Source organism: Ambystoma mexicanum, chromosome 10 (genome assembly GCF_040938575.1).
Source record: "Ambystoma mexicanum isolate Mex_15411 chromosome 10, UKY_AmexF1_1, whole genome shotgun sequence".
NCBI classification, from domain to species: Eukaryota; Metazoa; Chordata; class Amphibia; order Caudata; family Ambystomatidae; genus Ambystoma; species Ambystoma mexicanum.
The window spans coordinates 1267122939-1267140136 of NC_090932.1; the positions used below are offsets into that span (position 1 = coordinate 1267122939).

A 17198-nucleotide genomic window follows, 5' to 3' on the forward strand; every position below is an offset into this window, starting at 1 on the left:
TCTAAGACCGCGCAAGCACCGGCAGCTTTACCCTCAGCCGCTGCATCAGCTGCCTCAAAACCTCTCGGAGGCCTTAGTCCACAAAACCCCAATGGGAGGCAGACTCTCACAGCATCTGTAAGAATGGTGGAGAATTCATTCAGATGCATCGGCATTGGAAACAGTAGCCCTGGGGTACTGCCTTCCTTTTCTAAAAAGGCCTCAGGATCATACACCGGGGGAAAACTCTTTCAGGATTCCAGATCCGCTCCTTGTGCAGGAAATCTTGACCCTGCTAGAGAAAGGTGCTCTAGAATCAGTAAGTGTAGCAGAGAGGAACAAAGGGTGGTACTCCCCTTACTTCCTAATCCCCAATAAAGATGGAGGATTGAGACCGATGTTGGACTTAAGAGACTTGAACAGGTTCCTCAGGATGAATAAGTGCAAGATGGTTACCCTTTCTCAGATCCTTCAGGCCCTCCAACTTCAGGACTGGATGGTATCATTAGACCTTCAGTATGCTTACTTTCATGTGCCAACCCATCACAAGCAAAGAAGGTACCTGAGGTTTGCCGTTGGTGGTTCTCATCAGTTTCAAGTTCTGCCTTTTGGGCTGACCTCACCCAAGTATTTTCACCAAGTTGATGGTGGTGATGGTGGCAGCGAGTCTCAGGAGAGGAGGCATTCATGTCTATCCCTACCTGGCCAATTGGCTAATCGGAGCCCTTTATCCCAAACAGGTCCTGGAACATATCCGCTCCACCTGTCACTCCCTCCACAGACTGGGCTTCTCTCTCAACTTCAAGAAGTCTCACATGATATCATCTCAAAGGCTCCAATTCATTGGGGCAGTCCTGGATGCATCCCTGGGAAAAGCCTGGCCACCCGAGGTAAGGGCTCAAAACATTCTGCAGATGGCCACCAAATTCCAGAGTAGCCAGCGTCTTGCAGCCTTCAGTTTTTTGAGTTTGCTCGGCCTCATAGCATCCTGCATTTTCCTGGTGCCAGATGCTCGCCTTAGAATGAGATCTCTCCAATGGGCTCTCAGGACTCAATGGTCCCAATTCTCAGGCAGGATGTCAGACCTTCTCAGGTTCTGAGCAGAGTCACACAGGATCTTCTGTGTTGGGCCTGCAAGGAAAACCTTCTGAAGGGAGAATCCTTTTCGCAACCATGGCCGGAGATCATGGTAGTTAGACTCCTCACTCACGGGGTGGGGAGCACATAGGACTTGAGGCAGGTTGCCAGGATTGAGAAGGTTATCCTTCGCAGAAACAAAAAATTTAAATTGGTTGATCAAATGTGGGGTGGATTTTTGGATGGCATGTGATGATGTGTTGGTATGTTTTACATTTTTGATTCTGTGAGGGTTGGGGATGGTGGTGGGGTATAGATTTGCGGTGAATTCGACTGTTACAATGCTAATAAGCTCGATGTCCTGTAAGTTTTCTGTAAAATTCAATACATTAAAAAAAAAAAATGTTCACCCTTTGGGGAACCCCTCAGGTGGATCTGTTTGCGACCGGTGTGAACCAGAAGTGTAAGTTGTACTGCTCCAGGGAATTTCCCAGTGTTTCCTCCAGTCCCCGTCATTCCTAAGGTAATTAAGAGGTTGAGAAAGTTTGGGAAATCCATTATCCTAATTGCTCCGGAAAGGGCCAGGAGGACGTGATACCCGGACCTTCTAGACATGTCCACCTGCCCTCCAATACGTCTTCCACAAAGAGAAGAGGTCCTTCTCTCACGAGAGGAGGGTCGGATTCTCCATCCAGAGGTCAAGACACTCAACCTTCATGCATGGTTTCTGAGAAGTTGAGATATAAGGATTGGGACCTCCTAGATGACGTAATGGAGATTTTGCTTACGGCCTAAGGCCAGCAACAAAATCCTTGTACTGCTGCCGTTGGAACAAGTTCGGGAGCTGGTGCAGGGATAAGAATGTGGATCTTTTTACATGCAGCACACCTATGGTTTTATCTTTCTCGTTATACTTGGCAAATCAGGGGCTTCAAGTTGGCACAATTAAAGGGTATCTAGCAGCGCTATTTTTAAGCGTTCCTCTAATGAGGTATCTTTCTTCAAAATTCCACTACTGATACAATTTCTGAAGGTTTGACAAATGTATTCCCTCCGATCCCCTTTCAAGTCCCGGTTTGGGATCTCAAAATGTCTTGTGTGCTCCTTTTGAGCCGATTCATTCCTGCCCTCTAAGATTGCTAACACTGAAGACCATCCTTTTGGTCGCTCTTACATCAGCCCGTAGGTTGAGTGAGCTTCAAGCCTTGTCTTGCAAGCCTCCTTACACAATTATCTTCAAGGATAGGTCCTTAAGGTTAAACCCACATTTTTACCAAAAATTGTGTCTGAATTTCATGTAACTCCAAAAATTATACTTGCGTCATTTTATCCTCCACCTCATACTGGAAAGGGAGAGGAGAGATTACACAGACTTGACACCTAGGCGTGCACTTAGCTTCTACATATCCAGGATGTCTAAGTTAAGACAGGATGATCAACTTTTCGTTGGTTACACAGGCCATAAATTGCGTATGGCAGTCACAAAACAAACCTTATCTAGGTGGATCATTTTAGGAATTACTGAATGCTACAGGTTGGTTGGAAAAGATCCTCCTGAGGGTCTCAGAGCTCATTCGACCAGTGGAATGACTATTTCCTCTGCCTTGCAAAGGAGTCCCAATTCAGGATATCTGTGCGGCACCCACATGATCTTCCGCCCACACATTTACAAAGCATTATAGTCTGGACGCTACCTTGGGCCGGAAAGGTGGAATTGGGAAGGCAGTGTTACATTCAGTACAGACAAGGCAATAAGGAACTCCTAAATTCTGCCTCCCTCCTCCAAAAATGCAAACACTGCTTTGGGAGTCTATCAAAAGATGAGGAATACGTGGGAGAACACACTCCATCCGGAGAACAAGTTACTTACCCGTGGTAATGTTCTTTTGATTTGGATGCTCCTCCCACGTATTCCTCATTGCCCCTCCTAGCCTACCTTGCAGTAGAAATTCCTTGTTATTGCAGTTTACGTTCTTTCAGGGTGAGTAACAGTCTTGCGTAAGGTACCTCCAAAAGAAAATTGGAAATACGCACAAAAATGGAACTGAAGCCAACAGTCGCTGCATGCACTTTAAACCAGTGATGACGACATCTAGACGGAGGCCCCCGAGGGACATCGAGTCGACAGGCATCGAGGCACAGCACCCCCTGCTGGAAATATTTCCGAAGCAGCTAAAGCTGAATATGGATATATCAAAAGATGAGGAATAAGTAGGAGGAACATACAATCGAAAGAACGTTACCATGGGTAAGTAACTTGTTCTTCTGTTCGTTAGTTTACAGGTTTTCAGGTGACGGGCCCCTTAAAGCCCAACACATGGAATGGGCCTTCAGCACAAATGTGGGTGGTTGGTGCCAATGCCTGCGTGCATCTCTCAGATGTGCCTGTGGGCTAGACTGCGAGGCCCTTTCAAGCACAGTGCGCCCCTTCTACTACGTGCAGATAGCCATTGTGAGTAAGGGGGTGTATAAAGAGCAACGTGTGCTTCCTCTACTGGTCACAGGGTGTACTAAAAATTGTGCTCATTGCATTATGAGACTGCAACCGGTTTTCTGTGAATTGCCTCAGAAGCCTCTTCTGCAGGGAATATGTGTGTGGTGGAACATCCCAAGCCACTGGGCCAGAGGGACGCTCAAATTGTAGTAGCTCCCCTTAATCTGGGGGCCCAACTGGGAACAGCCACCATTTAAAAACATATTTACTGTGCCTGGTTCTGCAGCTTCTCTAGCTTGCCAATGGGTCATAAGCCAAAATGTCACAGGAAGTAGAAGGCTCCATTGTCAAACCTCATTTGTACAAAAGGGAGTTCTACAAAGAATCTGAGTGTTTGGGGAGTTGCGACTTTTCAAGAGCATCATTTACAGAAGCACATGGACGTCATGTAGGGGTCGCACCTGCGAACCCTGAGGTCTCCCTTGCCAACTCGAAAATAATTTTTAAAAAAAGAAAGTTTTTTTTTCTTTTTTTTAAATTGAGGCTCATGGCCGTGGCCAGCAGCATGTGGCTCGTTGTTTCTGGAGTGGCTGGTTTTCAGATAGCTATAGCCGTTAAGATAGCTCAGTGGGTTGAGTGCTTGCTGCTGCAATGTGTGTTGTGTGTGATTTGCAGGTTCGATTCCCAGCAAGGTCAACTCAGCCTTTCATCCTACTGTGGTTGATAAATGAGTACCAACACAGGTTGGATGATATTGTATGTATATTTGTTCAATATGAAGCGCTGTATGATAACACATCATTATCGTTTGGCCTTGGACGTCTGCTTGCATTCACAGTAATTTGGTAATATGGGCCTATACTGACTGATATTAACGACACATATGGTGATTCATTCTTGATGAAATGTATATCACTTTACAGTGATATCGTAACCATATTTTTCGTAGAGTACTTAGAAACAATGCTATGTGATGACACTTCTGTTTTGTCAAGGGGTGAAAGGTTGTGTTCCATCGCTTCCCGTGATGTCAGTTAGGGTGGGGTCAATTTATATCACTTCCTGTGATGTCATCTGAGATCAAGGATGTCACTGCAAAAGTATTGTATTTTTTTAATCCTTCGCATGGCAGCACACAGCACTTAGCAGAAGCAAGATGTTGAGGGTTGCTTGGTGTCTTGTGAAGAAGGCATGTGACCTAGCAGTTCGGGCTGGACTGCCCCTTTTAAGTTGCCACCCGCCTGTTTGCATATGGGGCCTCATTCTGAGCTTGGGGTTATAGAATTACCAGCACTTTGACTGCTCAGCCAAATCCTGAGTTTGGCATTGAAATTGAGGAATTGCCTCCATCGTCCTGCTGGGGGTAAATCCTCCACCTCACTGCAGGAAAAAGGCAACGTTGGCAGAATTGCCATCAGCAGAATTTCTGCCGGTGGTAATTCCACCAAAATCCTCATGTTGTACTATGGACTCCCCAAAACTGGGGACTTAAACCACCTACCGCCAATTCAACTGGTGTTAACAGTAATTCCGCCGAACTACTGCCAAACTCGTATTTTGGCCCGGGGGCCTGTCCCCTTCTGTAATGGCATGTCTGAAAACAGTAGTCTGGAGGGTTGCCCACAGCAGTGCTAGTGGTTTAGATGAATTCATACTCTTGCAGCCACCAGATTTCTTTTTGTGCAAAAAGCATGCAGCGCTTGCATGAAGCCACCGATCATACCCGATTCCTTGTGAATATATTCATTCTTCTGTTTCTTTTTAGAAAAAGTTCAAGGTGGAGACCGAAATCGAGAACTGGATCCAAAAGTTTGACGTAGAAATGACAGAGAAGCAGGTAAGGTACCTAGATGTGTGCACCGGAAAACAATGCCATTACAGAAGCGGGTGCCAGATCCGACCACGGAGTTGCTAAAGGACTGCGCCAGTGCATGGCCAGCCCGTGTGTTAGTTCTGCTCCTTTGTCCTGTAACCGTCTGATACATTTCCTTTTGAAACTGCAAACTATGCACATTGTACCCTTTGGTAGAAAAATGCAGCTTTCCACTTCCCTTGCCTCATATTGTAACCCATCACATAACAATGTACCATACCCGGTCTCTGGCATCACATTACAGCCCGTCACAGAACGAGACTCTGATGTAATATTTCCCAAAGTGCAGTGCAGTCAGGGGAGCCGATTTATGAATTTCCCCGGGGGAGGGGGGACCCAAATACAAGAGGTGACATCACTGGCATTATAGGACTGCAAATTTGCATGTAGTGTGCAACGGCGCTCGGGTGGTGGGGCGGGGTGGAGGCGCGCGCAGTGCAGAACAGTGAAAACATTGGCTAGCATGTACTGCATATACTAAAGTCAAGTAAGAAGGAGATGTAAGCCTTTGAGTTGCATTCCAGTAGGCCATCACTGCCCCTACTCCACCCCTCTATAATCATCCAGGTTGTAGTAGCCCTCAAAAGGCAGAGCAACACAACTATGATGGGAGAACGAAATGCCGCCCCATCCTGTGAGTGTGTCAAACGTCAGAGCAAAGACTGTGCGTGTGCCTCTTACCTTGGAGCACAATCTCACTAATTTGGTGCACATATCGCAAGTGGGAGCATGGGAATCCCCTGCGTGTGTGTGGGCTGCAGACCCCGGATCACATGCTCACTTCTTCAGTGTGAAACTGCGGCCAACGCTCTTTGGGCAAGCATTCAGGATGGGTCTCACACCTATAAACAGTGTGATATATTGAGTGGGCACCTCACTCCTTGGAGCATAGTATCAACCGTTGCTGGTAATCTCACAACTGAATGTAAAGTTTCACTCTTGGTCATCTCAGTGACCCCATGTATATTAATGGAGTCAGTCTCCCACATCTGGGAAGACAATTATATTTCTGTTAAAACACTCTGAATTGTAACTCCAGTTTTCTCAAGCTATATATCCATACCATATTCATTCAATGTGTGCAGGGGTGATAACTTGTGTCTGAGAGAGCTCATTCTTTCATTCAGGAGAGATAAAGGGGTAACAAACCCCTGTATATGGGATCAGGCTCATTTTGCCCCATGTCCCCTCCAGAAGGAGTGAGCAGGTTTTAAGACCCTGCTGATTCTACTATCCGACAGGCTCGAGCCTTCTATCCCTTGCCCCATCACGGCTCCCAACATCCTGAGCGGCAGCTTATGGACAGCAGGCAGCTCCGGACATGCCTGTTGCCAATTGAATGTAGACAGATCTACTATTTAGACACTGGGAGAGAGCCATGAATCCACATTGGTGGTGAAGAAGCACTCAACATACAGAACACAATGGTATGGTGTCGCAGTCCTGCTGAGAAATGACAATTCTGAGAATGTGAGCAGTAGGCTGGATCAGTGCTGCCCCATAAAAGGTGTAGAAGCCTTTGTGAGAAGTGGCAGTACTGTCCCAACGGTGAGAAGTGTAGTATTTTCACATTAACTATGGGTTATTGAATAGTGCTGCTACATTCTGAGTAATTCCATCCCTTTAAATGTATGAGCTCTTGTATAACCACGACAGTGTTGAGTTATTCTGATGATGACAGACTTGCTCAATAGTTCTGGTTCTGTATCATTAAATGTACTTCAGATCTTTAGAGTATCGGAAGGATAGCTCAGGGGCAACGTGCTCGCCTTGGAAGCAAGACGACACAGAGCAACCCAGGTTTGATCCCTCAGTCCGCACAACACAGGTTCACTCGCTCGGTCTGCGCAACACAGCTTTGCTCCCTCGGTCTGCGCAACACAGATTCGCTCCCTCAGTCCGCGCTTAGAAACCTCTGAGTAGTACACGCATTATAAATAACAAATTAAAATAAAAAGAAATACATCTGTTGAGAAGTGCTGGGGCCTTGTCAATAAAAGTGTAGCAGCTCAACTGAGAAGTGCTGATGTTGTTCCATCTAAAGTATAGCAGCCCCACTAAGATGAACTAGCATTGCCTCAACAAAAGCATAGTATTATCGCTGAGAAGTTTCAACCATTATAGAAGCCCTGTTACAGCAGTACTATCCCATCAAGAGTATAGCGAGCTAACAGGAGTACCGGCATTGCCCCATTTCAAATATGGCAGCTCTACTAGAAAGTGCTGGCTCCTATGCCTCCGCTCCCCGCCCATGGCATTCACCCTCACCACGTGCACACCCAGAGACATGCAAACAGTCTCATTTGCCCTCTCCCTGCCCCTGCTCCCTGGCCCCTCCCTCGCTTTGCATCTGTTCCTCCATTTCTAAAAATCCTTCTGGGTTGGTGTACCTCTACATCTGTTCACCCCTCTTGCCAAGAGGGGTGCACAGATGTATAAATACACCAAACCCAAAACGATTCTTAGAAATTGAGGGACAGACTTGCTTTGCATCTGTGCCTCCATTTCTAAAAATCCTTCTGGGTTGGGTGTACCTCTACATCTGTGCACCCCCGGCTTTTACCCGGCCCGCCAGAGAGAGAGACAGTATGGATGGAACAAAGGGCCATCCATACTGCATCTCTTCTCTCCGGCCGGGGTGGGGCTCAGCCCCGACTTCATACTGCCGGGGGGCCCGGGCCCCACAGCCCCCTCGTACTCGGCGCCCCTGAGTGCAGTATTTCAAAACAATACCTCAAAGGCTCTATCTAGCCTACTCAAGGTTTGCAACTCTAATGGGAAAACGCCAGATTCTCCTATGCTGTTTCACCATTAAAATACAAAACATGCTTTGGTAAAGGCAATCGGTTCGGATAGTGCGATTGCATGGTATAGGCAGGCCTAACCTTTATGTTCTTGCTTGATAGGGAGGATGTTTTTTGGGCAGGCAGTGACTGGGGATGGCCATAGGGATTAGCATGGCCATGGGCAGTCAATGGGCTGTAAATAACCAAACAACACTCACAGGCTGTGTCCCTCCTCCTACATAGTCTCCCTCACAGCTTTAATCAATTGCAATTGGTTTAAAGGTCGCACTTAACTGCAACTGCATTGGGCCCATTATAGGAAAACGTAATTTTTCCTGTCGGGGACTAGAAATACATGTGCAGTCAGGAGAATGACGTTTTATTTGAAAAGATTTAGAAAGTTCAAATACGCACCCACGGCACTTCTTTCACTGATGTATGTGTTCAGAAACGGAGCTCCCAGTTGGTAAACCACTCTCTGAATGCACAGCATGTCAAGAAGGGCCTGCCTATATCCTGCAGACAGGGAGGCATGGTGTGTGTACTTGGTGATTGCTATGCAGGGTAAGACTGTCCACTCTTATGGTCAAAGGATAGCTGAAAGTAAGCATAGAAACCCACTATTGCATTGTGATGCCGAGCTGCGATTACTTATGTGTTCTTATGTGCTGTACAGGTAGTCTCACTCAATTGATTACAACGTCATACCCTCGATGGACTAGTTAATGACCACCCAATCTCATTTCACCCATTTGTTTGTTTCGTCTCCTCCATGCTTACCTCTTGTTTGTTCTGTCTCCTTACCCTTTCTCTTGTTCACTCTCCATCACCCATTTCATCATAACCTGCCTCTCCTCACCGATCTTTTGTTCACATCGTTTCCCCACCCATGTATTTGTTCACTTTTTCACCAAACTTTGTTTAACATTCTTGTCTCATATGCCTTTGTTTGCTTCCTCTTCACATCCATTTGTTTATTCACCACCACTATAAGCCAACTTCACTACGCCTCACCGCTTTCAGATTCTAGAAAAAAAAAATTGAAGTAGAAGCCAGAAGCAGTGAATGTGGGGGATCTTTGTCAGACCCCTGTTGTGTATATTTAAATTACCTATCCTATTGCAAATATGAATGATGCTTTGGGAGCAGAAGTGATGTGGGCAGACCTCATAGGCTCCAATCTGTGTCCAACTGACAAGGTAACCATCAGTCTTTCTCTGAAAATCCCCTATTAGAAGAGTTCATGGGTGTTTCAGTCTGATACCCGCTCCAGGCACAAGCTATATAAGACATGTCTGTGAATTTGCCTGACCCTATGTGGCACCCACACTTCAAGTAACTTTCCATCTCCACATCTGTATTGGTTTTTGGGGCATGGCAGATTTTAAACGGGTATCTCTTAAATTGTACATCAAAAGTTGATAAAACCTGCAAGGGTGCAGAAGTACGAGTCTGACACAATGGTGGCATGGTGATTGTCAAAGACATTTATTCAGGCAAAAATAAGAGAAAACCTAACTCTCCCTAATTCTAAGAGGGGCTTCCCTGCCTCTGATAAAGGACTAAGGAGTCGGTCAGAATGTCAAAGTAACTAAAAAGAGTCCATCTTGGGTCAAAATACCTACTTCTATCCCTCACACTAAGAAAAAATAAGAAAAGGGTAGTGGGTCTTCTTGGTCCAGAAGAATTACTCCCTTCTGGGCAATCAGCCACAGTGCCAATCGTAGAGGGAATTTCACCTGTGAGAATGACTCCGTTCTCAGGTCTCAGTTCTTTTCTGAGGAAACACACACATTTCCACCTTGTAGCGTCTTAAGGGTTCAGTTCCAAAGCAAAAGAAAAGTTCCAACTTTAACATTATTCCTTCTTGAACATTATTGTACCTCACTATTGGGTTCCTAGAGAATACCTCTCTTCTGCAGGTATGTGGTTCTCCATGTGCTCACAGAGCCCAGAGAATGACTCCCTTCTACTGGCCTTCTTTTGACTGGTTTCACGATACCCAATCTTCTGGGAAGACACCAGAAGGTATTGTTCTTCTCCTGAGGTCTCCTTGTTTTCCACTTCACATGAGCTGGGCCGAATGACTCCCTTCCCCCAAGCTTTTCTCAGACTTTCACAGTTCATAGGCAGCCTTCTGGGACGACACCAGGAGGTATGGTTTCTTTATACTGAGGTCTCTTTGCTTTCCACTTCACAAGGGCTGGGCGGTATGACTCCCTTCGCCCAAGCCTTTCTCAGACTTTCACAGTTCATACACAATCTTCTGGGAGAAATACGTCCCTTACCCATGCTTGCTTTGCACTTCCGAAGTTCTTAATTCACATGAGCTCCCAATCTTATGGATGCAGGTCCCAGACCTGTGTGTTCCTCCTGACTGGGTGTAGCAGTCCTGGTTCACTAACCTGTCAGGTACTGTGACTATGGAGATGATTGGGGTTGATCTTCATAAGATGATTCGGGTCGCAGACCCGTAGGATTCTTTCCTTTTGGCTGCAGACCTGGTTCACTATCCTGTCATGTACTGTGACTAAGAAGATGACTTGAATTACTCTTCATAGAAGGGTGCAGGTGCCAGACCCTTGGGATTCTCTCCCCTTGGTGTTGCAGTTGCTTTTCGCTAGGGGTCTTAACTTTTACACCAGGGGCGTCCCTTAGGCCCCAATATCGTAGCTCCAGCCTCTGCCAGTGCCTTCTAGTACCCCTTCCAACTACCCCGGTAGCCCTTTTACCTTTAGGGTCTCTACAGTCTCTGCCCGGTCGGTCTCACAGTTCTCTGCCCTCTGCTGCAGACTTCTCCAGCTTTCTTTGCTCTTCCGGCATGCAGCAGTGTCCCAGCAGCACTCACAGGTGGTCAGCGTATGCACCTTCTGGCAACCACGTGGTCCTTCTGTTTGGCTGGCCAGGACATTCGCTGCTCTGCTTTGCCGGATGGTCCTTACACGTCGGACTAGGTAAGAGCCTTTCTGCCTGCCTTTTAAGCTGTCTTGCAACTGCTCGGGTATTTTGCTGAGCCGAGTGTTCCCCATGCTCGTGGGTCCTCCAGTGAAGGCCTCTATCTCCTTCCTGGTGTAGAGGAGCAGGTGGATACATCATCTCTAGCTCCCGCCCCCTCATCTCCGTCATACTGGAACAGCAGGAGAAGAGCCATATGTGGGGCACCAGGTATCATCCCAGTACCACATATTGTGTATGAGAGACGATATGCATTCAGACAACCATTTTGAATGTACCCTCGCACTGAAAGGGTGGAAGGATGTCGGCACACACCATTGGACATCATAGAGATATAAGGGAAATCTGAAGAGGACAGAGTGACGTCATGAAGGAAAGATACTGAGATGTACTGAAACGATATGCAAATACTTAAAGAATAAAGATATAACTGAAGTAACACGAGAAACATGTAATTGAATATGAAGAAATCATATATGCAAAGAAAAGAAAATAACCTGCTGGCTAATAAGTGTGTATATACACACAGAAACGCAAGGTAGACGAGACATATAGAGGCTTATTGCATTAGTAACTATAACATGAGTAAAGCGGCCATGATGGAAAGATTGACATTGGGTTGTGTCAAGCTACCTCAGACAGACCAGGACTGCAGAGTCGGGAGACGCTAGAAAAACAGCTTTGTCTGAGGAATAAAGAGGAGTCTATTGGCCTGGGATCAAGGATGCTACTTCAAGGAATAATTGCAAGGCACAAGAGGAGTCAAAAGGATGAGCCATGTACGTAAGACATTCCTCTTATATTAAGAAAAGAGGAAAACATCTGCAAGAGCCAAGTATTGGGCAGTTAAAAATGCGAAAAGCCTAAACAAGGTGGTGTGAGCAAGTCTCTAAAGGCCGAGAGGAGTAATGACACTCAGTACAAACTGAATCAAATAGCAGTAAACGGAAGGTCAAAATGGACAAATGTGTGGTCTCATCACACGTGATTCAGAATTTGAAAACAAGGGCCATTCATTAAGCTCCATTAAGTCAACTACAAAGGAGAAGCCTTGGCTACAGCCGGACCGATGAGCACTGATGGTCTAATTGGGGAAAAAAGGGAGTAGTCTGATGCTACTCTCGGCACATGGGTTCCATTTTGCTTACATTCTGCTAACGAGCCGAAAGTCCAAGGTTGGGAAAGCATGCCAACCAATACGAGGGTCTATGTAGCAACATGAAATACAATGTTGCATAGGCCAATCCGCTGCCATTATTCTGCAATACTCTGTATTGTACATATTTAGAGGTGGTTTAAGGCGTGCCTATCAGAGAAGGGGCATCCAGTAATATTGTTCATACTTGCATGATATATAGGTATATATGTTCCCTTAACCAATACCTCCCTTCAATAGGTTTTATAGTTTGCCACTTAGGATGACATCATAAATGATGCATATCAAGGTATAAAATCTTTGTATAATCAAACTTGTGTTCAAGTGTATGGACTACAGATTGCCCTGTGTTATTTTATGCTGATAATAAAGTAGTACTTTGCCATATTCTTTGATTCTGTCTGGTTATTTGGGTCCGAGATAGTTAATGGTAATTCCATCTAGCACACAAGATGCTTCATGGTGCTAGAGCACACTGGTTTCCCGCTTCAGCTTTGAATGGGTTTTGCCCAATTAGCTTTTGGGAACAATTGGACTGTTCTTTCAGTTTCTCGTGAGTGCTCTCTATGCTTCTGCACTGCTTCCTCGTCCCAGTACTGATCTTTAGTTCATCCAGTGAGTCAACTAGTCTCTCCCTCATCTCAGTACTTAAGGGATACATACTCCTTGAGGAGTCCACAGTCTTCCTCATCCCAGTACTTCCTATATTAGTGGCATGACAAAAACATATAGGAACACTAGGGAAAGTGTTGGAGGGGGCAGGAAGGTGTGTTACGGTTAGGTGAGCTATGGGGATACCATGTTCTCCCCAGGTTGTTACTGATGCCATAGGGGGCTTCCATTCCCATGAGAGCACCCACTGAGTACCACCCCCTGGTGGACTATCAGGTAGCGGCCTCACCTCCCTGGCCTCATGGGAAGGGGCTCCCCCTAGGGGTAGAAGTGACAAAATCTGGGGGTTCATCACAAACCCTGGAAGTCTTTGAATTAGTTCTCCTGCCCTGCAGAACCCAAATGTTCTGCCCATTACTGGAAGATGTCCACAAGCCTGTAATAAATGACAAGGATCCAAGAAAATCCAAGTTATGTTTAAAAGAAATAGCATATATATTGGGAAAAGGCAGGGCATAAGCAGTCATCACACCAACAGATTTGCCTACAAATCCTGTGAGCACCTAGTGATACATTGCACATGGGGATCTCCAACATAGATTCTTTTTTTTACAGGCCCCAGTACTATTGTGCCAGCTTACACTCCTTTCACTCCTCATTGGACGATCTGTCACTGCAAACATAAAGAACAACGATTCAGACTGTGGGATACTAACATGTGAGTTAAGATCCTACCTGATAAGTTGTTGAGGTTGAGGAAGCCAATGATAATCTTGCTCTATTCAAAATGTAAATGGAGGTTCTTAGACTGGGGTAGGGTAGTCCATTAGTTGCATACTTACGTGCAATAAACTCCATGCCATTTATCATGGTTTGGCCACTGATTCATTGGCACATACATTCAGAAGCCACACATCAAGGTCTTCCATTGCCCACCTATTAATGAATTTACAAATGCAAACGCTTTATGGCTGAAGTGTTTAAATGGTATTCTCTGTCGGCATTAGCCCAGTACTCCACCACATGTTTACTAGAGCATTTTCATAATTGCTTTGCCGTTTGATGTGATTGCCGAGGTAAAGCTACGAAGGGTATGAGATGCTGAGGGCCTAGAAAAAACCTGGTTCACTCCAGTTCTGCAAAAGACCAGGAAAGTGAGAAGCCAAAATGAGTGAAACTAAATGTGTAAAAGGACAAAGTAGTTTACTGATGGCAGAAAAGAGTGTTCAGTAATATGGGCCACAATATTTCTTTTCTCCAAACTATATAACAAAATAGTATGAACACTAAATAAGGATTATCAGTGCTGTATATAATGATACTGTTAGCGTGGAACTCATTCTTTCAAATAATCTGTGCACTGACTGTATGACCCTCCTAGCGCTCACTCAGGATTACCATCTGCTATACATAGTTATCACATAATTATATTACATTAATTACGCGTTCAATTTACAACCTAAAACAAAAATACTACAGTCTTGAGTCATTGTGACGAAGCATATGTAGAATTGCCAACTGTAACCTAACAAGTAGCTCAGTGTTAAATATAAAATAGTAACAGACTATATAAACAATTAGAACACATTTGGGCAATTTTAAACAATTGTCAAAAACATTTGTTAATGTCAAAATACCTTTCAAATAGGACATTCTTCAAACCCAGTGTGTTGTAGATCTCAAGGGACCCATTTTAGGGGACTCATTATCTGTCTTCCAAAAGAAGTTCATAAGATAGAGTGATAGTGTCTCTAATTTATTTGAACATACTAATCAAAGAAACAAAAGGTCAGACTAAGAGTGACAATAATAGTTTATCTGTTCTCACTGCAACAACCAATCCCTATTTTATAGAAAACCCTCATACAAATGCTAACACTGTACAGAAAATACATTCATAAATTATTAAATATCTCCACACCACTACTTTATTTGTCCATGGCTCATCAAATACTGTACAAAAAACCAATGCTGAATGCAGAACTTCAAAATAACTCTTCTTCATTGCCATAGGCATAAGGGGCTGATGAGAAATAGTGTAAGTAGAACATAATCCATTTTTGATGTAGGTTTCGCTTACCCTATTTTCTTGAGCTTAATACATTTAGTTTTACTTGCACTATTTTTCTGATCTTAGGAAATCGGCCCAATAAAAAAAAATATATGGTGCTGATTCACTAAGCTAAAAAAGTAGTGCAAGTAAAACCTGCTCCAAAAAATGGCTTACGTTCTACTTAAACTATTTGTTTTAGATTAGTAAACGTAGTCTTCCTTAAGCTACTTTTTCAGCTTTAATTGCAATGTTATGTATTCTAAGATTGCCTGAAGAGTGACACTCTAAACCTACTGATGAAATATTGGAAGAATCCTATACAGGGAACGAGAATCGTTCAATAAGACATAGAGCGTACCTTTAAGAAATCTCGCTCCTCAAAATACTTAAGGCATTGTTCTCTATTGAAGGCAAGTCAGAAAAACTGGATGATTGAATTTTGCGGCTTTTAACTAGCTTGACGTGATGCAAATCATGTGACTAGAAACCTGATTCTCTGCACGGTAACAATAACCCTGTGGATACAGTTTAGTATGTAAAAAAGCTAGACCAGGCTACATCCTATCTTGGATTCTTTTTAATCTGTATACCGATGATATAGTCCATCTGTGGGTGGTTTAAATTGTTTTTCAGTGAAACTAGTTTTGACTCCCTTCCATTGGCTTGCTTTTGCTGATTTTCTTTTTTTTTTACCTCAGTCCACTTGGCATGCAAAGGAAATTGGATGCTTTTTTGCGTGTTATGCGGCATGCAAAGGAAATTAGATGCTTTTTTTGGGTTATGCAAATCTAAATAGTTTACGGGTAACAGAACCAAATGAAAAATCTTACATTTCTCCTGTAGGTGATCTCCAAAAGTCATGTATTTGTCTATTGGAGATACCATGTTTGGTAAGGTGGATGCTCTTCTTTACCCAGGTTTCAAAATGTCAAATTCTCCCATCCACAATTCGATTGAACAGACTCTGAGAAAGAATAAAGTTGAAGCCAGTGATTGGTCAACTGAAATGCTTGTGAGGTTATGTAAATTCTCCCTGCTTCCAGTTCTAAAATGTTATACAATGAAAATTGTTCTGGCCCTAACTTATGGTCTAGACATCGTCCTTTCTTGGTCTAGGCAGGGCATAAAATAAACAGTCTCACATAGCAATTTGCTATGCAATTCTGTAGGTTTGTGACTTAAATTGACACTTGTGTAGCACAGCTAGCTATTAAAATTTTCCTGTTCAATGAAAGCACACCTCACTGTGCATTCCTCTCTTGACCTCAGGTCTCTCTCCTCCCTCCTTTCACTGCTCACTGAAAGTCCAAAGGGTTCTAATGGAGAGGGAGAGTGCAGTAGTAATCAACTCCTCCAATCTCAAAAGTCCTTGTGAAAGTGCTAGGCAATAAGAGAAAAGTGTGTTCCTTTTTTAATAATTGCAATCCAGTAGTAATTGGATTGATACTCTTATTAAGCAAACTATATGCTTTTTGGCAAAGACCAGTGTGGGTTAACTTTATTATTTTTTTAAAGACAGTATTGCAATTCCATTCTTAACAATGTATGTTGTTGCAATGCATGATTAAGCCACTGCTACTGTAAATAACTGTGTTTTCTCCATGTTTTTCACTGAGGCTATATTTCATATTGTTCTGGTAAATGCATCATATTGACAAGTGAACACTTTTTGAAAATGTACATGATCACACTGCCAAATGCTTTTGATGGCAAACAATTCTGTGACCGACTGTTTCCATGCATCAGTATAACTAGTGCTCAACCCAGGAGCTGATTCAAAACTCCTTGACATTCTGTCTGATCACCCTGTTGCTTTATGTCAGCTACCCTGAAAGTGAAATGGGCGCAAATTACATGCCATCTGGTTTGACTAGTTCTTTGCCTGCTACGCCATCCACTCTGCTTAGTCTCTTCTTTTCTTTCCTCTTACATAATGAATACGCAAAGCTAACTAGATGTTTACACAAAGTAGTGATCAATACTTTTATCCAGTCTGTACGTCTATAGATTTTCTGCAGTATCATACACTGTAGTTAACCTCCAGAGCTTGCTTTGCTCTACGATTGATTGCATTATATGTTAATACCTGCGGGAGAGAGCTTGTTTTAAGAGGTTTTCTGATTTTAAATTGAATTGTGTATTGTATTGTATTTGGGTATTTATATAGCTCTCTTTCCACATTTTTATGGTCTCAATGTGCTTTGTGGTTGGAATCCCCTCAGTGACCGTAGTGAATGTGCGGGATGTTTTAAAAGTTTTAGATTTGGATATGC

The 17198-nt window shown here is 44.0% G+C and overlaps 1 protein-coding gene across 1 annotated transcript in view; it reads left to right on the forward strand.

Moving 5' to 3' along the window:
* IQCD (IQ motif containing D) overlaps positions 1-17198 on the forward strand; it is a 486987-nt gene that overhangs the window by 413312 nt on the left and 56477 nt on the right. Inside the window, exon 5 of the mRNA XM_069619238.1 lies at positions 5256-5327. Within this exon, the coding sequence (XP_069475339.1) occupies positions 5256-5327 (72 nt within the window). The remainder of the gene's footprint in view (positions 1-5255; positions 5328-17198) is intronic.